Source organism: Poecilia mexicana, unplaced genomic scaffold (assembly GCF_051168715.1).
Source record: "Poecilia mexicana isolate PSO_F unplaced genomic scaffold, ASM5116871v1 scaffold_2, whole genome shotgun sequence".
Lineage (NCBI taxonomy): Eukaryota > Metazoa > Chordata > Actinopteri > Cyprinodontiformes > Poeciliidae > Poecilia > Poecilia mexicana.
Window position 1 is genome coordinate 40,125,147 of NW_028263371.1, and position 18,544 is coordinate 40,143,690.

Here is an 18,544-nt window from a genome sequence, read left to right on the forward strand (position 1 = left end):
GTTTGTTCATTGTTGCGTTCTAACTTCAGAGACTTTCACAGAATAGCTGGATTTATGAGGCCGAGCTGCACACAACATAACTCCATTATTAACTTTGGAAGGTAATTGGGTAAACTTGGCTTTGTGCAGGGCTACCACAGTAATTTAAGGGTCAGTACAAATGCATGAAGCATTTTTTTTTTTTTTGCCTTCCACTTCTCAATTATGCTCTACTTTGTGTTACTCCATTAAATATTTCCAATAAAACACAAAGACGTTTGAAGCTGTAGTGTGAAACATAAAAGTGGGGGGGAGTTTGAGTGAGTGAGATATTTTTGTGTGGTGTAATTTAGCCTAATTACCACCCATAGGTCTCAGCCAGCTGGTCTATTGCAATGGTGAGGAAAAAAAAAAATAACAAAATGGGAAAATCTGCAAGGAAAGTAAGTCAGCAGGGATCATAGATATACAACCTAAACTGGGCAGGACAATATCAAAAGATTACAAAAGCATCCGATACAAGCATGTTATAAATGAAATCTTCCACTCCAAGGATCGTTCTTCAATCTGAAAGCACCTAGAAATTTTTCCCCCAAGATCGCCAGAATAAATGTCTACATATTTAAAAAGCAAATTTTTATTTGACGTCTTTGACTCAGTAACTGGACACGTTTCCTCTCCTGCCAGAGAAATCCTTTTAACAAATCCTTGTCTCTACAGTAACATGGCAGTACTGTTTGAAAGTGTTTGACATGGACTGCATTTCGGTCCCAAATTGATACATCACAACCACATTAAAACCTTTGCATAAATTCACTCACACTTGGCCCCCTTACTCTGCTACTGACACTCCTGGATGTAGTGTTGTGGGAACAATTTTTTCCACATCTCATTTTATGACGGAGACAAGCTGCAAAGAGAAGGACGGTATTTATCAGTTTTCAAACACACAATCGCTTGTACGGGCTGGGCATTATGTTGACAAACGGCCGGCCTCGGTGGCGGTAAATCCGCTAGATGACCTGTTTATTTGGACGTGCAGAGCGTGTGTCTTGGGCTCCCTGGTCCGATCTGTGAATGTGCTGCGGAGCCTGACACGATGGACGTCACAGCCAAGATAAGCAACTGTAGCTTCCAAACAAACGAGAGTTTTTAGCAAAAGCGAGAGCGCACAGCTATCGAAACGGGATAAAGCAAGCAGCGGCCGGGAACAGGTTAGGAGTTATTTTATTACTTAGCAGTTTGTACAGGTTCTAGCATGGAAAAATAACATGTAACATAAGACTGTATTTACAATTCCTTTTTTACAAAATGTCTTTACAAGATTTTTTTTTTTTTGTCGATATTTTTTTTTTTAGCAATTTTAAAAATCAGAGACTACAACACATAAAATCCAAACACATTCACACACAACAAAAAAAAGCAAACATTGTAATACACACACATAAATAAATATAAACATTCACTGACTGCTCCAAGACAAATATTTCTACAGCCAAGAACATGTACAATTCATCTCCACACGTTATAATTTCATTAATAAACGTGACATATTACTTCCAATATAATTATTTGTTAATCTGTTAATGAAATATTGCTAACATACTGAAAAGAGGTAACACAGAGACGTTATTTCATGCCAACGGGATGCTTACAGTTGTCATGCAAAAAAAAAAAAAAAAAACCATTACGAGCTTTCAATTTGAAGCAAGTAATTCATTTACAGTTCAAAAATCAAATGGACTACATGCAACATACTACATGAAATATTCCGGGTTAGACAATAAGGACTTTAGTTACATTATCCATCAGTACTGGCTGCATGTCTAAGCGCCTCTTTGTTGGTTAAGCACAAAATAAATAGATTAAGTTCTACTTTTTTTCTTCAAGAATAAGCAAATGCTCTGGCATCGCCGTACCATCCAGTAGGTTGCTTTCAACCACATGTTTATCAAATCCAATCAAAGGTCTTTTTTGTTGTGCACGACGACAGTGGGATCAAAAACTAATTTCTGAGTTATTGGATCTTTTTTTGACCAGAAATTTCATCACTTGCTTTTAAGTCTGGGATGAGCAGGGATAAGTGGGGGTGGGGGATTTGGGGTGGGGTAGGACTGTGCTCTAAGCAGCACAGAATATGAAACCTTGAAGTTTAACTTTCACTGTACACACACACAAACCCATCCGGTGACATCTAAGTGAAAAAGAGAGAGAGAGGGTTGTCGGGGTTAAAAAGGAGCTGATGCATTGTGGAGCCTGAAGAAGATAGACCCATTTTTCATGAGCTGAGAGAGTGCGGAGGTGGGGTGGTCCACTTCATGGTCCGGCGAACTGAGTTTCTGTGAGGCTCCACGCATTCCTTCCCTGGCTGACGGGAACAGAGTCACAGTCGATTCGCTCAGTCGGGTTGGGTTTGCCTCGGTGCGCAAACTCAGTGTTTCTCCAATGATGGCTTCTGGTGATGAGAGTGGTGCTGCCGGAGTCTGGGTCCTTTGAGAGCACAAATATTCAGCTACACGTCAGCTACTATTTGAAATCATAGTTATTTCTGGTATACGGTCTTAATACGACGGTGTTGCTATTAGGTGTAGATTAGGAGCCCACTTTTTTTTTTTAACACTGTAAACATTAAATGTTTACATCTATTACGCTAATAATTAAAAAAAATGTATAAATAACGGTACTTGAAATCCTTTTCAAAAGATAATTGAGATCCTCACTGCAGAAAATGGATGGCTGGGAGGTGGTGCTAAGGATGCCAGGACTGACAGACTCAGCAACATGGTTTCTGTTTCATAAGTAAGGATGCTAGCAAAAATGTTAGCAGCAGTTAGTGTGCATAGAAAAAACTTAATTGTGAAAACAGGATACCAACATAAGGGTCCCAGCATGGTCAGGCTAGATCTAAAAAAATAGCTAAAAAAAAAATGCAATCAGCACGTCCAACCTTTTACAGAAACATTGCATCAATGAATCTGTAAATCTATCATCTATTGTATTAAAAATGCTGTTTTTGCCAACCTTGACATATTTTTGCTGAGAGCAAAGCCATACAGTACAGAAATGTAAAGAGGAGTCTGTTTTCATCTATAACTTTACTATAAAGTAATCAAAAAACAAAATATACACATTATCAATTAGCCATCTAAGGAAACTAATAGTAAAAAAACACGTTGGTAGACAGAAAGGTAGTGTCAAATTAAACAGAACATACATTTTCTGAATTAATTTTTATATATTATTAGCATGGCTAACAGTAACTCACGGTGTTGTGCCAGTGGTTGTATATTTGGCGTCTGGAAGGTCTTGACAGTGGCGGGTCCCTCGCCTCCAGTTGTTATGACCTGCACCTCCAGTCTGTAGTATGTAGTCGGCCGCAAATTGGATACGACAAGCAGATTGTGATCCTACAAAGCCAAGGAGAGACTATCAGCCGAGATAAAACAACCATTCCCTACGAAGTTGACAGTACTTTAAGTTAAGCTGTAAAACAGAGATTTATTAGTTGTCTTTGCAGAAGCCAGACACACACACACAAAAAAAACAAAGCCTTTGTTTTCATAAGGCTGCTGCCAGTGTGACAAAGTGCGTAGTAGGTGGTTTTATTTATAGCTATGCTCGGGAGGCAGGGTGCAGATAGGCAGAATGTGTTGTTGATGAAGAAGATTATCTCAAAGAGTGGCTGTTTAAGAACTCCACCAGAGGATAAAAAGAGGACGACATGAAGGCAGATGAAGAGTTTTGAGAGGAAAACCAGCAGCAGTGCTACCTCTGATCTATCCATGTGCCTCACTGCACGGCAACGCCTTATCACAGGATTCACTCAAAGAGTCCTCAGAACCTTATCTGAAAACCACTGTCACCTCTGACAGATGCTCTAAACTAAAAAAAAAATAAAAATCAGAGGACAGGACGTCTTTTCCAAACACAGCAAAAATTTTCTGAACGTGTACGGCAACACTAGTAGTACACATTCTACACATTCTGACGACATATGAGAAGCAACAAAAATAAGCTGATGCAGTGAAGAGAAAACTGTCGGTCTGGTTCCACTAGGACTAAAACGTACTGGAGGCAGGATCTGGGACTGGGATATGATGCTGTTGGGCAGACTGTTTTGCCGACTCTCAGTGTTGATCTCCGCCCAGGTGACCTGGAAGCCTGTGATCCGTTGGTGAGGAGCCACCCTGGACACGCGCCACAGGAAGCTGCCCGTTATGTTTCCGTCATTCATGGAGAAGGAGGCTGTCAGATTTTCTGGCTTAGCCAGAACCTTTGGAAGGACTGAAGCTGGAAAGAGAAAAGTGACAGCAATAAATGGAAATGTAAAAGCTCGCATTTATTCCAGACTCTATTCCCCCCCCCCCCCCCTCCTTTAAATCCACATTTGCCAAAAAAATGCTAAACATGTTGACTTGTTCTTTCAACCCGGTATAGATTTTCTCTGTCATCCTGCTGATGCCACAAGACACAAAGGTATCTAATTACTGTGTCTCTGCTAATGTGGATTGATTTTAAAATGCCCTTCATGTGTCAGGCAGCTGAATCCTCACCTCCCTCCCCCGGGCAGGGGATGTGTTTGTGGGTCTTGCTCCGGATGGTAGCGCAGGACGGGGTGAAGAAGGTGGTGCTCTCGTCCTTGGAGCGTCTCTTGGACTTCAGCAAATGAACAGTGACTTTGTACTTGCAGGAGAACAGCAGACCCGGAAGGTTGATGTAGTTTTCCTGAGTACAGGAACAGATTTTTCAGCCCTGATGACTCTGACTTGTCACCCGGTTCAGTCCCGGGTGACAAGTCTTCAGAGGTGATTTAACACACAGCACTAGAGGAGATCAAGTTCCTGCTTAGGCCTCTGAAACACATCCCAGATTCCGATCGTACCTCAAACACATCCACGGAAGAGGTTGGCCTAACATTTTACAACGTAAAACGCAAAATCAGAGCTTTTGCACCTGAAATGAATTCACCATCATCAAACATTCAAAAAGTGAAACTTAAATATCATGTATTATGTATTCAGTTACACACAAACTGATTTCAGGTGTTACTGTACAGCATTTGCAGTGATGAGCCGGATGATTTTCTAAGATAAGGAAGCTTAAGGGATGATGCAAAATCCAAAGCACATTTTTAGTGTACTCTGAGTGTCTGGCCATGCAATTTTTTTTATTTATTCCATCCTGATATCTTTAAACTCTTTCTAGGTTATATTTTTCAGTCTGTTCATTTTCCTCTCTTCCTGATGATGTTTTCTCGTCTATTACATCACTGTATTTTCAGTGGAGCTGCTAAACAAGATCATGACTTCCGGCTAATCAAGTTTTGTGAATTCGGCGCATTTTTTTCCCCCCTTTCAGCAATTTTGTAATCCAAGTTCTATCAGTTATGCCAAATGTGCAAGTAATCAAGTCAAATGTTCAGTTCTAGTGTGCATTAGTGCATAAGATTATTTACATCGATCGTCTGGTTAAATTTTATTTTTCTTGAGAATGTACCCACATCAGTGGGAGAAAGTCCAGGGGCCGCAGTGTAACATTTCTATTTTGAAAATAATTTTTTTTATTCTGTTTTTGTAACATTCAAATTTTCTGAGAAACTGAATTTTTGAGTCATTTAGCTGTAAAAGCCATAATCAAAGCAAAGATCAATTTATTGAGATGCACGGGTAAATAAGGCACAACCACAAGAACATGAGGACTAAAATAAGATGCAGAATCCACAGCCTGCTCACGGCCCGTAAATGTGGGTCAATGAATTCAGAGCAACAGCTTTTCACTGTAAACCTATTTCAAGATTTAATCATCTATTGATCTTGACAAAAAAAAGAAAAAAAAAAAAAGACAATCTAACACTTTTCCAATTTCTCTAAGGGAACAAAGAAATCTTGCTGACTTGTGGATTCAGACCTCGCAGTAATAAAGTCTGCCTACATTAATAGACGGTCCCTTAGGAGAGGGTGTATATTCTCTCTGATATGAAACAGCTTTGATTAAAAGTGAATGAGGCGCTGCGCTCACATAAAAGCCCAAGTCTGGACTCCTCCTCGGTGATATATGGAAAATACATATTCCCAAGCAACCGGAGAGCTGCTTCCCAAAGAATGTGTTGATTGAAAGGCTCTGACAACCTCGATTAGGTTGAGAGACGCCCATTGCCGAGTTCCCACCTTTTCTACGCGTACACAACTCAAGACGGAGACACATGCAGTAGCGTGGCCGAGGCCTTTGGAGGAGTATAACCCCACTATTCCTGGAAACAATGCTCAAGCTTAAGTGTTTTATTGGCTAACAAACCACATGCCTGACCGTAATTACTGACTCATAGGACTGAAAACAACAGGCAGTGCAAACAAAACATAACAGGTCTCATGGTTCACTCGGGGGGTCTCTTTTCCCTGACGGAGCGGTCCTTTCTCAGCGTCGAGACAAAAGGTCAGGCACCCGAAGCATCGGCTTCAGCTGCTGTTCAGGTCGCAGCTTTACGGGGGCGACTTCAGCTGGACTGACCTGTGTGACGGATTTCTCTGGGCCTCGGGTCTCATTGTGGCTGCAGTACTCGGGCATCCACTGGACGTGGTAGCGACTCACCGTGGGGTCTGCAACAGATGAAGAACGAGGGGCGGAGAGTGGAATGTTAAAAACCTCCTCAGCATGCAGAACCTCAAGCCTTCGCAATGAAACAGTGCTGCATCACCAGGCTGGGTCCGGCATTTAACAAGCTGCAAAGCAATCAGATACCGCTATTAAACAAACAAAAGAAAAATGACTTCAGAAGTAAACAACGATTACTGGTGTCAACCTAATAAGCCATAAAAATGAATAATGAATCAACTTTTTAACCACTAAAATGCTGTTAGCTTTTTTTCCCTTTTTTTTGTCTCTTGACAATTAAAAGGTTTAAAAAACTCATAAAATGCAGGTAGCACATGTCTCTGCAGGACTGCACATCGAAATGAAGGAATGACACAATCGAACCAAAATGCAAACTAAAATCTCAGTTTTAAATGAATAAAAAATGTATGATGCATTTTACCAAACACGGTGGTATAGTCCAAACTTGTCCGAGATTTATATATATATTTTTTGAAATCGCACAGTATAACATACAGTAAAATCAACCGGCTAACACAATTGTTTTTCTCATTTTCTTTTTTTAACAGACAGTAATATCACTTTTTTCCCGCTATATCATTACAACCATCTTCTCTCTGCCTTATTTTCCCTAACAAAACATGAACATGAACATGTCAGTAATCATTATAAACACCAATCTCTGCACATGCATAGCACACTTTAAAAGACAATAGATTCCACACTTTAGTTACTTTCTCCAAGCAAACTGAAATGTAAAGTTAATAATAGCCACATGATTGACTCCAGTAATTTATCCAACTGGATTTGTGAAGTAATCACTTCTTGGACACCAGCATTACTGTCCACACCCAGGCCAGTTTAATATCGCCATGGACTGAGAGACATGGAGAGTTTAGTTTTAGAAGCCTGCTACATCCTGGAGAAATGTTTTATGGACAGATAAACCAAAGAATACGCTTCCTGGGTGAAGTGACCACAAACATGACTCAAGGTTAGTTCTTTCAGCGCTAAGGAAAACGGTCCAAACTCTCGTTGATGCAGAGGCATCAAGCTGTGACGCTGGTGCATTTCACGAAGAGAAGGGAATGGTGAAGAAGGAGCTCTACTTCCAAATACCTAAATTCAAATCATACGCATGCATAAAAAAAACAAACAAAAAAAAAACAAAACAATGACTTTATCAATAAATGAAGGGAACTACAGAGAAAACAACAAACAGGTGTCCTGTAGTGAAATAAATCTGGACATATTTACTAGTGCAGTTCCACAACAAAGCATCACTGTGATGCCACTCTGACATATTTAAATGATTCACAGATGGGTATCTTTTTAGGATATAATACACTTTATCGGAAAATCTTATATCTCCTGTTCTCATTTGTGGGTCCATATTAACGAATGGCTTTAGGGAGGGGGAGAAGGCCTTCTCTGTTCATACTTATGTGATATCATCAACATAAACTTCCTGCTTTGGTGAACCTTTCTTTTTCCTCGCTAACAGATCTCAGACTGGACATTCTTGCGTCTTCAGAGCATCAAGTCAAGTTGATCACGTCGACGGTTTATATGACAACACAAGAACCTCCACATAAACTTCTCAGCAGTGTTTATTTTACCATCACCCTCGTCTTGGTTTACAAGGGTTATAATTCCTTCAGCTGTGCCGCTCGGGTTTTCCTTTCAATATACTTCCACGATTAATAATTGAGTTGTGCTTCGTTCGCCCCTCAGCAGGGGCCTGCGTTGCAGTGGGGGAGATAAAAAGGGGTCCTTTGAAGGCTTAGACACGGGTCTGGCACTTGGAGCCCCTGAGCTCTTTGGAAGCAGAAGAGAGGAATTACAACGAACCGGGAAAATTGGGGAAAAAATAAACAAGATAGGCTTAGCCGGGTCCGACGGAGAGGGGAAGGGCCAGGTAAAACAAGAAATGGGGCGTGGAAATCAGGTAGTGAACAGAAACTCGGCGGCGTTTGATAAATCACGACGAGGGGCGAGCTTCAGAAGTACCGCTGCGCAGAACTGCTGCGTATTGTCTGCGCGCTGAGAGGACAGCAGATACTTTATCAAAGCTGAGAGTGCAATATCGTTCCCTTTAGTCCGCTGGAAACAATCCAGAGGCCAGGCTGCTTTGGATCACAAACACAATGAGTGAGAGTTTAATCACGGTTCAGTTAACCTGTCCCCTCTGTCCGTCACACAAACCAGATGTCCAGAGACTCTCCGGGCCATCTGTGTGTCTTGTGTGTTTACATTAGCTGAGAGCAAGGTCATCCTTCAGACTGATGAGCGGCAGCGGCGGACGCTCACCGCAAACCGGGACCACAATACAAGAAACAGGTCCTGGATTAACTCTGCTCTGCAACGCAGTGATTCCCCAGCCACGCTTGATCCTTGTCAGCATCACTCAGCTCAGTGAGTCCAGGCCAACCTCGCTAACAGCTCTGCGCCAGCCCTGCTCCCCTGCTCTCCTCGCTCTGATTCAGCAGTTGGTGTCTCACCAGGCCTCTCCTACAGCCAGGGCTCGCATTCTTGACTCAAGGATGTGGAGTTTGGCCCGGGCGATGACATATATTTGCAATATGACATAGAGCAGCGAATGGGACTTGACAGGTTACCCTTAGACCATGGCTTTCAGGGTTTCCATACTTTCACTCCGGTATTAGCTGAAGATTTTTAAGAGAACGGATTCCGCTGGGAGAGGCATGCTTTAACCCCTCGTGGCGCTGGAACCCGCCATCGCGTCTCCTCCCTATGACATCAGCTTTTTTTGTAAAACGAAACGAGTCTAATGTGAGAATCTATTAAACACAGCTGAGCTCGGGTTCTGTGTTTATTGTTCTTTGCTAAACGGTGGCTCCTTGCTAACTGTCCGTGTGAAGATTTTAACTATTCTGCCGAGCGCTCGAATTACAAAGGCCCACAGCAAGACACGTTGCTTTACTTACATCACTGACGCACCGCACTTATAAGCGCAATTGTTTAAGCGAGCGAGGATCAGTCATAACATCTTAATGCGGTGCACATGAGTCATAGTGATTGATGGGCATGACGGGGTGCTAATTTGGTGGGAGCAAAGCTGAAAAACAGAGCGCTTACCTCCCCGTTTCTTCCAGTAGACTCGGACCTGGAGCTGACCATCCTGGTAGAAGGGTGTGCCCACTTCCAGAGGCCCAGAGGGGCGTTTGGCCAACGTCGAGCCCAGAGGGGATATCTCCTCCTTCTTGGGCTTGTGGGTCGATTTTGCTGGGAACAGAAGAGAGAAGTGTTTGCTCCGGTAGCTAAGATACAACAGTGACTGTGTTATGGCACTCTCTTCAGCATGGTAACAGACTTGATTATGACTTTGGATGATCACAGCAGTGAACAATATACCGTGCCCCCCTCCCCCCGGCCCCCTTCCCAAAAAAAGCACATCTCTTTCTACATGGGTGCTCTGTAACTGCAGGGGTTGGAAGTTCACACGTGCAAAAGAAGGAGCTCGTTCTCACTTAGACTTGATGCCTGCATGAACACCAGCTACAGATGAACGTGAACATGATGACGGTATACCTGTCCTGTCTGTGTTTGTTTGCGCTTCAGAGATATTCAATTCTAATCAGAAGTAAAACAAATCAAGACAGAAGCAAAAGGAGGATTTTGCCAGGTGTATCCAGGCTCAGTTTGTCATCTTTGTATGAAGCTAAAATCCACCTGGCATTGCGATGCATGTTCCACCAGAACATACAAACCTGGCAGGTTTCTTTGTGCATGATTTTGAGATATTGAGTTCAAGATTCACCTGTTATAATATTGCTTTATCTTTTCCATTTTGAAGCCCTAGCGCAGCACTTTATGGCAACTGGGAAATAACATTTCCAATCTTCGCCAAGGTAAACTCAACGAAAAGCTACAAAAAGATTTTTAGTCAGTGACCTAAAATAGGTTTCTCATCCCCCAACCTGCACATAATTACAGAATTATAAATGATGTTCCGAGAAAATAACTGGTTGGAAGTCAAACATCCGATACAAATCACTACGAGGTCGCATTGATAATTCGGCTGCACAACATCTGGAAAACATGTAATGCATCATTACATCACTGCTGAAGATTTTTATGACAGTGTCGATTGATTTTAACCCCCGCATTTTGCTGTCTGTTGCAATAAGGACATTGCACTCAAAGATGTTGGGATTGCGATAGAAAATATTGTGCAGATCTAATTGACAACAACGCTCTTCGCTTTGGAAGCTGCTGTTGAAGGACAAACTGTCAAAGGCAACAACTTTTATTATCGGCGTGATATTTAAAGATGTCTGTGGAGGGAAAGTGGTGCTGTAGTTAAATATAAGGAAAACTATATTTCCTATGACATTTCAAGTATACCGGCACATCGTACAGGCTGCAAGCTTTTATTCAACCTACCATTGAATAAAAGCTCAGATAAAAAAAAAAAAGCTGGCAGCCTTCTGGGAATTTCAGCCTGAAGGTCAGGACATATGAATATGCACAAGAAGACTTCTCTTTTTGTGATTCTAAGCACACCAGGCGTTGACTAAAATGGGTATCAGTTTCTCTAAACATTACTCTAAAACTGTACCATAAACTTTTTCCAGCTACTTATTTCCAAATTTGCAATATCATTGCAGCTAGAGCGATTATAAATCCAATCAAAAGCGGCGGTCCACAGCACCGCTGCAATAGCTTCATGTTTGAAGTGGACTTAGTAGTTTGTCCAGACTTCATTTAAATTCTATGTGTAACAAGCTAAATTAACACATGCTGTTATTCTGCACTGAAAGCTGACATCAGCTGACAAGCATAACGAAACGAGCACAGATAAAGATGTTTGTGGGGATTCGGTTACCCGTATTATGCGAGCCTCAGGCAGCACAAAATACAAACCAAAAGGATTTGCAAAATAAGAAAGCTACATCTAAATGCCTTCATGTAGACGTGCAAATGAAGAACAGTATAGCAGCTTGAGTTGTTTACCTGATTCATTATTCTGAGAGGTACTGAAGTGGAGCGAGGCCTTGGAGCTCTTCAGGCGCACCTGTCCCCAGTATGTGACAGCCTGCAGCTCCACAGTGTAACTGCTGTTTTGTTGCAGTCCCTCCAGATCCACCCAGCTCTGAGCCTGAGACAAGAAAAAAAAAAAAAACACTTTTAGATTTATTTATTGTTACTGTACGTCAGTTTGAGAGGCCTTTTCAAAGTCCTGTCACTGTACCAGCTCTGATTCAGCCGGGCCAGAGCCAGTGTCTTGCGTGTGGGAAAAGCAGTGCGTATCAGGAACACATCTGGAGCTGAGGAAGGCACCATGACCAGGGAGATAGCCTCCCGGGGGCCGTGTGAGAGAGCCGTGTTATCAGAGCCTCCCAGGGCTTCTTCACTGCGCTGGACTTCTAGCATTCCACCGTCAGCGTGAACCTGATGAGTTCCTCTTATTGACTACGTGTGTTTTGACATTCTTCAAGCAGCAGGCTGCTTTCAAAGCCCCCGAGGTGCCAAAGTGGAAACCAGTAGTACATGTATCAACAGTGTCTGGTGTCTCCCACCTCTATCTCCTCTGTGCCACATCTGCTATGTGTTTTAAAAACTAATTCAGGAGAAAAAAAAAATCTATAGGTGTGTGTGTGGACTGTCTAGACAATCCGTCTTCCTGCTCGGGTCTGTCATCAAATACTCTTCAGTGATAGTGAGCCATTTGATCATGTGTTGATACAGACGGTTTCATGAATGTTAAAAAAATACTGAAGCTCACAATTTTAACACAATATTTAAGAAAAAAAAATAGAATAACATTTTATTGCACACAAACAAAACAAATAAAATGCTTGCTATGGCCTTCTTTTTGGTAATGTAGTTTTCAATAATTCAAACTGTATAATATACCAGACAGCTGTACCTTCATCTTGCCAAATTGCTACTGTTTGCTTAGCCATGCATAAAGGATGTCACTTTTTTTTTCTTTTTTATACCAATGTTTTCAAAAAAAATCATTAAAATTTTGTGTGAACAGTTTGCAAAAAATAAATGAATAAATGAATAAATAAATGAATAAATAAATAAATAAATAAATAAATAAATAAATAAATAAATAAATAAATAAATAAATAAATAAATAAAGTTTTGAAAGTTATGTCCAAATACACTTATCGGGGACAGCACTGAAATACATTAGGAGCTGAATTAGGAAACATGCTGATTAACATTAGCACTTCACCAAAAATGCTACACATTGAAAAAGGAGCAAACCTAAAAGTTTTTTCAACCCATGTAATTTTTCATGTATGTTTAAGTTTTCTTAAACATAAATAAAAAATAAAAAAAAACTGATAATTTCTCTGTTTGTGCCAACAATTTGGTGTAAAAACCTTGGCCAGGCATGTTAAAGAAATAAAACAAGAATTTGTTCTTTCTGGGATAATAAAAATAGTTGGTAGAACTTTAGCGTGCAAAAAAAAAAAATAAAATAAAATTACTAGAAGTACAAGAGCATTAATGATAGAAATCATTGGGCTCTGTTTTAAAAACCATATTTATGCAACAATTACAGATCGTTTCTTGAATGCTTCTTGGCTCTCAGCTTACATACGCTCATTTCATCTATTAAATTATAATAAAAATTAAGGAAGTGGGAGTACAGTTATGAAAACTGCAGTTCTTAAGCTGCTCAGATCTGTCCGAAATACAACAAAAAGAATCTAATAAATCACATAAAATCAAGCAAAGCTCATTTTCGAAACAGTGAATTACTCAATCAGTTTGACTAATGACTTCAGAATACCAACATAACAAATCAGAGTGAGATATTTTGGAAACCCAGACATGTTAATCATGATTTATCACTTTGAACAGGGCTATTCATCACACTTAATGTGTTACCCTTCACATTTTAACATCATTTAAGGGTTCTTTCATCAGAATAAGGAATTAAAACAATGTAGCACATTGTTTTATTAAGTGTGACTGAAAAATACAAAGCCTATTCCGTGTTTGTCTTTTTTTCCCCACCACTGCATGCCAGAATAGATGTCAGAAGAAGTGAAGACAGAGAGGGTAATGATACCAACTGTGACAACACTGAGAAACAAAGAGAGAGAGAGAGAATTACCCCATTTGTGGTCTTTCTCCTCTTCTTCTTGGATGGAACCATCGACTTTGAGGGCACAGTCCAGCTCCAGAACACTTTGTAGTGATGGATGGGAATATCAGGCTCCTCTGGCAAGCTCCAGTTCAAACGAACCATCACCGTGCCTTCGTCGCCCAAAGTCACGTTGGTGACACGCAGATTGGTTGGGCTAGGAGGCGCCGAAGGGTCTATGGAACAAAGGAACAATAACAAAAACAACAGCTTTTATCATCTGTGAACATTAGATGTGTAACATTAAAAAATATATATTTAAAGTGAAGTCTGACTTGTGAAGCACTCTAGCTTCTGTTTTAGTTGTAGTATGACCCAGTTTAGATTTTGACCATTCCTTACTCTTTAGCTAGCCAGCCGGGCTTTATGGTTCCACCAAAGAAAGCATCTTTGTCAAAATAATGATAATGTTCCTCTGTCCTTCTATACTGTCGCTGCACCATATTGTTTACAGAAAAATGACTCTGTTTTTCAGATGCCCTAATGGAAATCTAAATTTGAAAATATTGCATTTCATCTCTTGTCAACATGTTGCTGTAGTTACACCAAAATCTACTTCTGGCTGATCAGTCCCAGAACCCCCAGAGACAGGGTTGGCTTTGGCTGACAGGAAGTTGTGTTGTGTTCAAAGACAGAGAGAGAACTGAACTCTCAAAGGTTGTACATTCAATATTTGGGGGGAGCAGTTGTGTAGATATTTGTCTTAGTGTGTGTAGCATGTTTTTTTTTCATGTCAGGTATGACATGAAAAAAAAAATCTAAGTGCTAAAATCTAGCACTTACAATATTTTCTTGTCTAAATGAAAATGCAAAGAGCTCAATAAGTTGGTAATAACTTGTGACGAACCAAATGCAATATATAAAATATCCACGTTAAGATAAATCACAAATGAATTAAGATTCAGAAGGTTTACATTAGTGATGTATCTTACAAAACAAGTGAAGATTTTTTCTTTTTTTTTTTTTTGCATAAGCACCACCATTAATTTGAGATGAGCGTGAAAACCACAAAATATGGGCAAGACCAATTTGGGATGAATAACTTCATTTCTGAAAAAAAAAAAAAAAGAAGATTTATGTTTTTTTCTCGTCACGTTCAGAAAAGCCCACGCGCTTAAGAAAAGGACATTTGTGACAAATTCTGTGCCAGACCAGTAATCTTGACTTCAGGTAGGAGGTACAACAGACCATGAAGAGCTTCACAACTAAACCCTGCACTGTGGCCGACAGAGGAGGGCAACAAGCTCCACCGACAATCTGCCCAGCGATGTTATGACAGGTGTCATGTCACGTTCGAGACAGCGTTCAGCCCCACTGAGAGCACGGGTCGAGGGTTAACAAACACATGCTGCTCACTTTGGCTCCACGTCCAGAATTAATGTACTTCAGTGCATGAATGATGCCCAGAGTAAGGCTGGCCCCAAACCGATCCATATGTGCGCCGGATGTTAGTCCGGCGGAGGAGCACCACCGCCAGATGAGAGGCAGCGATACTTTTAATGAGAAAATGATTCATGCCACAGCCTACTTGGCTCCCATTGCCAGGGACCTCTCCCACCTGAAACGCATTTAATCAGGTCCAAAAACACCAACTGGACACATCGAGTCTTTAAAACCGCTTCATGTCAGCTGTACAAGATAAATAAGCAGTCAGTTCTTACAAATTGCCTTAACAAAGTACGGTCGTGCAAAATTGCATTCAGATGATATGGTCATATTACACAAACAACGGCTGCATGACAGAACGGCCGGCACTTCATCAAATCCCTGACAAGTCTCATCAATCTATCAGCGTTCTGGCACTGATTGGCCTGATTGGAGATCGGTTTCCATCCCTGCAGCACAGTCCTTCCCCCACCTGGTGTCTGTCTCGCTGTCTGACAGTCATCCATAATGCTCAGAGGAGCAAACGGATGATGAAGGACTGACAGCATAGGTCAACACACAGCCAAATACACTAATACCTTCTATATGTGGTATCTGATCTAGTATTTGGCAGAACATGGCGAGTCGCAGCGATCCCGTTTTGGTGTGTATGTTACTGGTATGATATATATGAGTGATATCAGTGGTGCTACAGCCATTACTGTAGGCATATTGGTTTGATTCTACATGGAAAATAAAACTATTAATCACAGGAAACGGTATGGCCACAAAACTGGAATACGATAACAAAATGATTCAACAGTAACTTTAACGAATGCCATCTGCAAGGCTATTTATGAGGCTGAATAAAGACGTGTCAGACAGTAAAAATTAGATGGAATCAGAATTTATGCAGTTAAGATTGCACCTACAACAACACTCTTTTGTGCCGAGGTTGCTACCAAGGGAGTAAAATGTAAAGCTGCATGTAAAGTGTTTGAAATTAAAATAAGATGTGGCAAGAAAGATGTACTAAGCTATTCTAAAAGGAAACTATTTTCTACTGACACACATTGGCTGCTTGTTCAGGCTGCTACAACAGCTGCAATACAGATCTTGTCATTCTGCTATTTTCCATTACTTTCTATAAATAAAATTAACCCATCTACCTGAGGTTGTCAGCTGTTATGCCCTAGAAAAGTATCCACACCCCTTTTAAATTTTGAACTTGTTATAACCACATATTTTTCCCCCACTTCGAACATATTTTAAGCAACATTAAAATGTATATACAAATCTGAAAAGTGTGGTGTGGATTTCTCCATAGTTTGATGGTACTTGTCAATAAAATCCAATGGAAACTTTAGCCTTCATTTGAACCCGTTATCAGTGAATGATAACTGGAGGAGCTACAGACATCCATAGCTCATGTGTCGGAATAGTCGAATGACATCGAATTTGAAGTGGTGTGTATAGCTACTTCTACACACTTTTCCAATGCTAAAACACAGTGGTGGTAGCATCATGTTGCGGGGATGATTTTCTCCAGTACAGACAGGAAAGCTGGTCAGAGATGATGCTGAAATAAAAGGAGGGAAATCAAGGGAAATTCTGCCATAAAAGCAGATTAACAACTCTAAGCATTCACCAAGAGCTCAGATAGTTTAGATCAAATCCAAAACTGATGGTCACAGATGTTCTTCGCATAATCTGATTAAGCTTTAGCTACTTGTAAACAATGGGAAAACATTTCATTTACATTTTGTGTAAAGCTGTTAAAAACATTCCTCAACGTGTAATGTGGTTCAGCAAAGTATTGCTTGCCACACTTTTCAGATTATTAGTAAAAATTTTGAATACCCTGAATCGATTTTCCTTCCACCTCACGACTATGTGACAATTTATGTTGGTCCAATAAGATACGCTTAAATTTGTAGCTGAGATGTGACAAAATGTGAAAGATTTCAAGATGCTTACGGCACTTTAAACGAGCTATTAGCCCAAATGGGCTTATAAAACAACACGGCGTACTTTGTCATTTTAATCCCATGAAGACAGGATTTAAGCAGCCTTCTAGAAATAAAAAAAATAAAGTAATAATTTTCTTTAGGTTGGGTTAATGTTTGCCTCAGATTTTATAAACTCCTTCCAAAAGCTTCCACCTGTTCCAAACTCCTAAACATAACAAAGGCCAGTCAGAGTCAAACGTGATTTGGCCTTCATGTAAATATGCGTACATAGACAGCCATACCTCTGGAGGATCGGAAGTGCTTGCTTGGTGCAGTGAAGCCACGAGTCCCATGGACATTGACTGCTGCAACTCTGAACTGGTACCATCTGCTGGCTCTGATGTCAGCCAGTTGGATGCGCTCCTCTGCGGTCTGAGGGACAGATGGGGAGAAGTAAGGGGGGCAGAGCAAACCACAGGGGTCAGGGTTTACCTAGGGTCACAGCCCCAATGTGAGCCTGCTGCCACATCAGTCATCTGTGTGTTTCTCCCTGCCAAACTTTCAAAGACCCTGTGGCTGTGTGGAATGTGCATCGGTGTGCAACAGTCTGTTGGCACTCTGCAGCTTCACAGCTGTAGCATGACGCATGCAGGGATAAGGGAAGCTGTAAACTTCAGTGCGAGGAGTATCTGATTACAAGAATCAACGACCGAGGAGAGTTTACGGGATCCGCTAACAGAGACCTTCCCGTTGTGCGCCGTTTGTTTGGTTCCTACCTGGGCCACCGTTTGCCATTCCGTGGCATCGTCCTCGCTGGGATGGATGCCGTAGTTCCAACGGCGCTGCACCACGTAGAGGACCGGCTCGACTGAGATATTAAACTTGGACGACCAGCGGATCTCCAGCTGACCCGAAGGCTGCTCCAAGAACACCAGATCCTTCCTCGGTTTCAGAGGGACTCCTAAAAGTACAGGATGAGTCAAAATCCCCTCTGTGTGCAACACCATAGCTCAGATTCAACAGGATTTCTTTTTCTTCTCGCTTTCTCTCCTGGGTGAACGGAGGCTGGAAAAGAAAAAGACAACATCTGAGCTGGGAGAGATACAGATCTGAAAATGAGACATGACCTCAGAGCAACAGATTTAATACATGCTGAGGGTTAACAGCATCATCTCTCTCTGTTGTGACAGGTTGTGATATTTCCTGGCCGGCGCTTTAATGTTTTAGTAGCTGCGCTTCTCAGTGATGATACACATAGTTTGCGTTTAGGTATGCAAGATGGAGTGCAGAACACTTTTCTCTCTCTCTCTCTCTGTCTTACAGGTGCAACACACACCAGTGCAAACAGGCGCACCCGCACAGGATGTTAATTTGCATCTGTGAACTTCACTTTCAGCCCTTCAGACGAGGCTGACGTGGCCATGTGCAATAAATATAAAGATAAGAGATTTATAAAGCCCAGCGCTGAGGCAAACGCTCAGCCAAGTCCGGCAGAGGCTTTCAAGCTGATTTATTGCGGTGGAGATAT

The 18,544-nt window shown here is 41.3% G+C and overlaps 1 protein-coding gene across 1 annotated transcript in view; it reads right to left on the bottom strand.

Annotated features, from left to right (window-relative positions):
- Positions 1-1,188: 1,188 nt before the first annotated feature.
- The window catches only part of LOC106919846 (anosmin-1), a 59,892-nt gene continuing 42,536 nt past the window's right edge, over positions 1,189-18,544 (bottom strand). Inside the window, exons 5-14 of the mRNA XM_014990481.2 lie at positions 17,793-17,977; positions 17,319-17,448; positions 13,673-13,878; positions 11,548-11,692; positions 9,670-9,816; positions 6,487-6,575; positions 4,533-4,704; positions 4,049-4,269; positions 3,245-3,386; positions 1,189-2,469 (exon numbers count right to left, since the gene is read on the bottom strand). Coding sequence (XP_014845967.2) covers positions 2,411-2,469; positions 3,245-3,386; positions 4,049-4,269; positions 4,533-4,704; positions 6,487-6,575; positions 9,670-9,816; positions 11,548-11,692; positions 13,673-13,878; positions 17,319-17,448; positions 17,793-17,977 — 1,496 coding nt within the window. The 3' untranslated portion in view covers positions 1,189-2,410. The remainder of the gene's footprint in view (positions 2,470-3,244; positions 3,387-4,048; positions 4,270-4,532; positions 4,705-6,486; positions 6,576-9,669; positions 9,817-11,547; positions 11,693-13,672; positions 13,879-17,318; positions 17,449-17,792; positions 17,978-18,544) is intronic.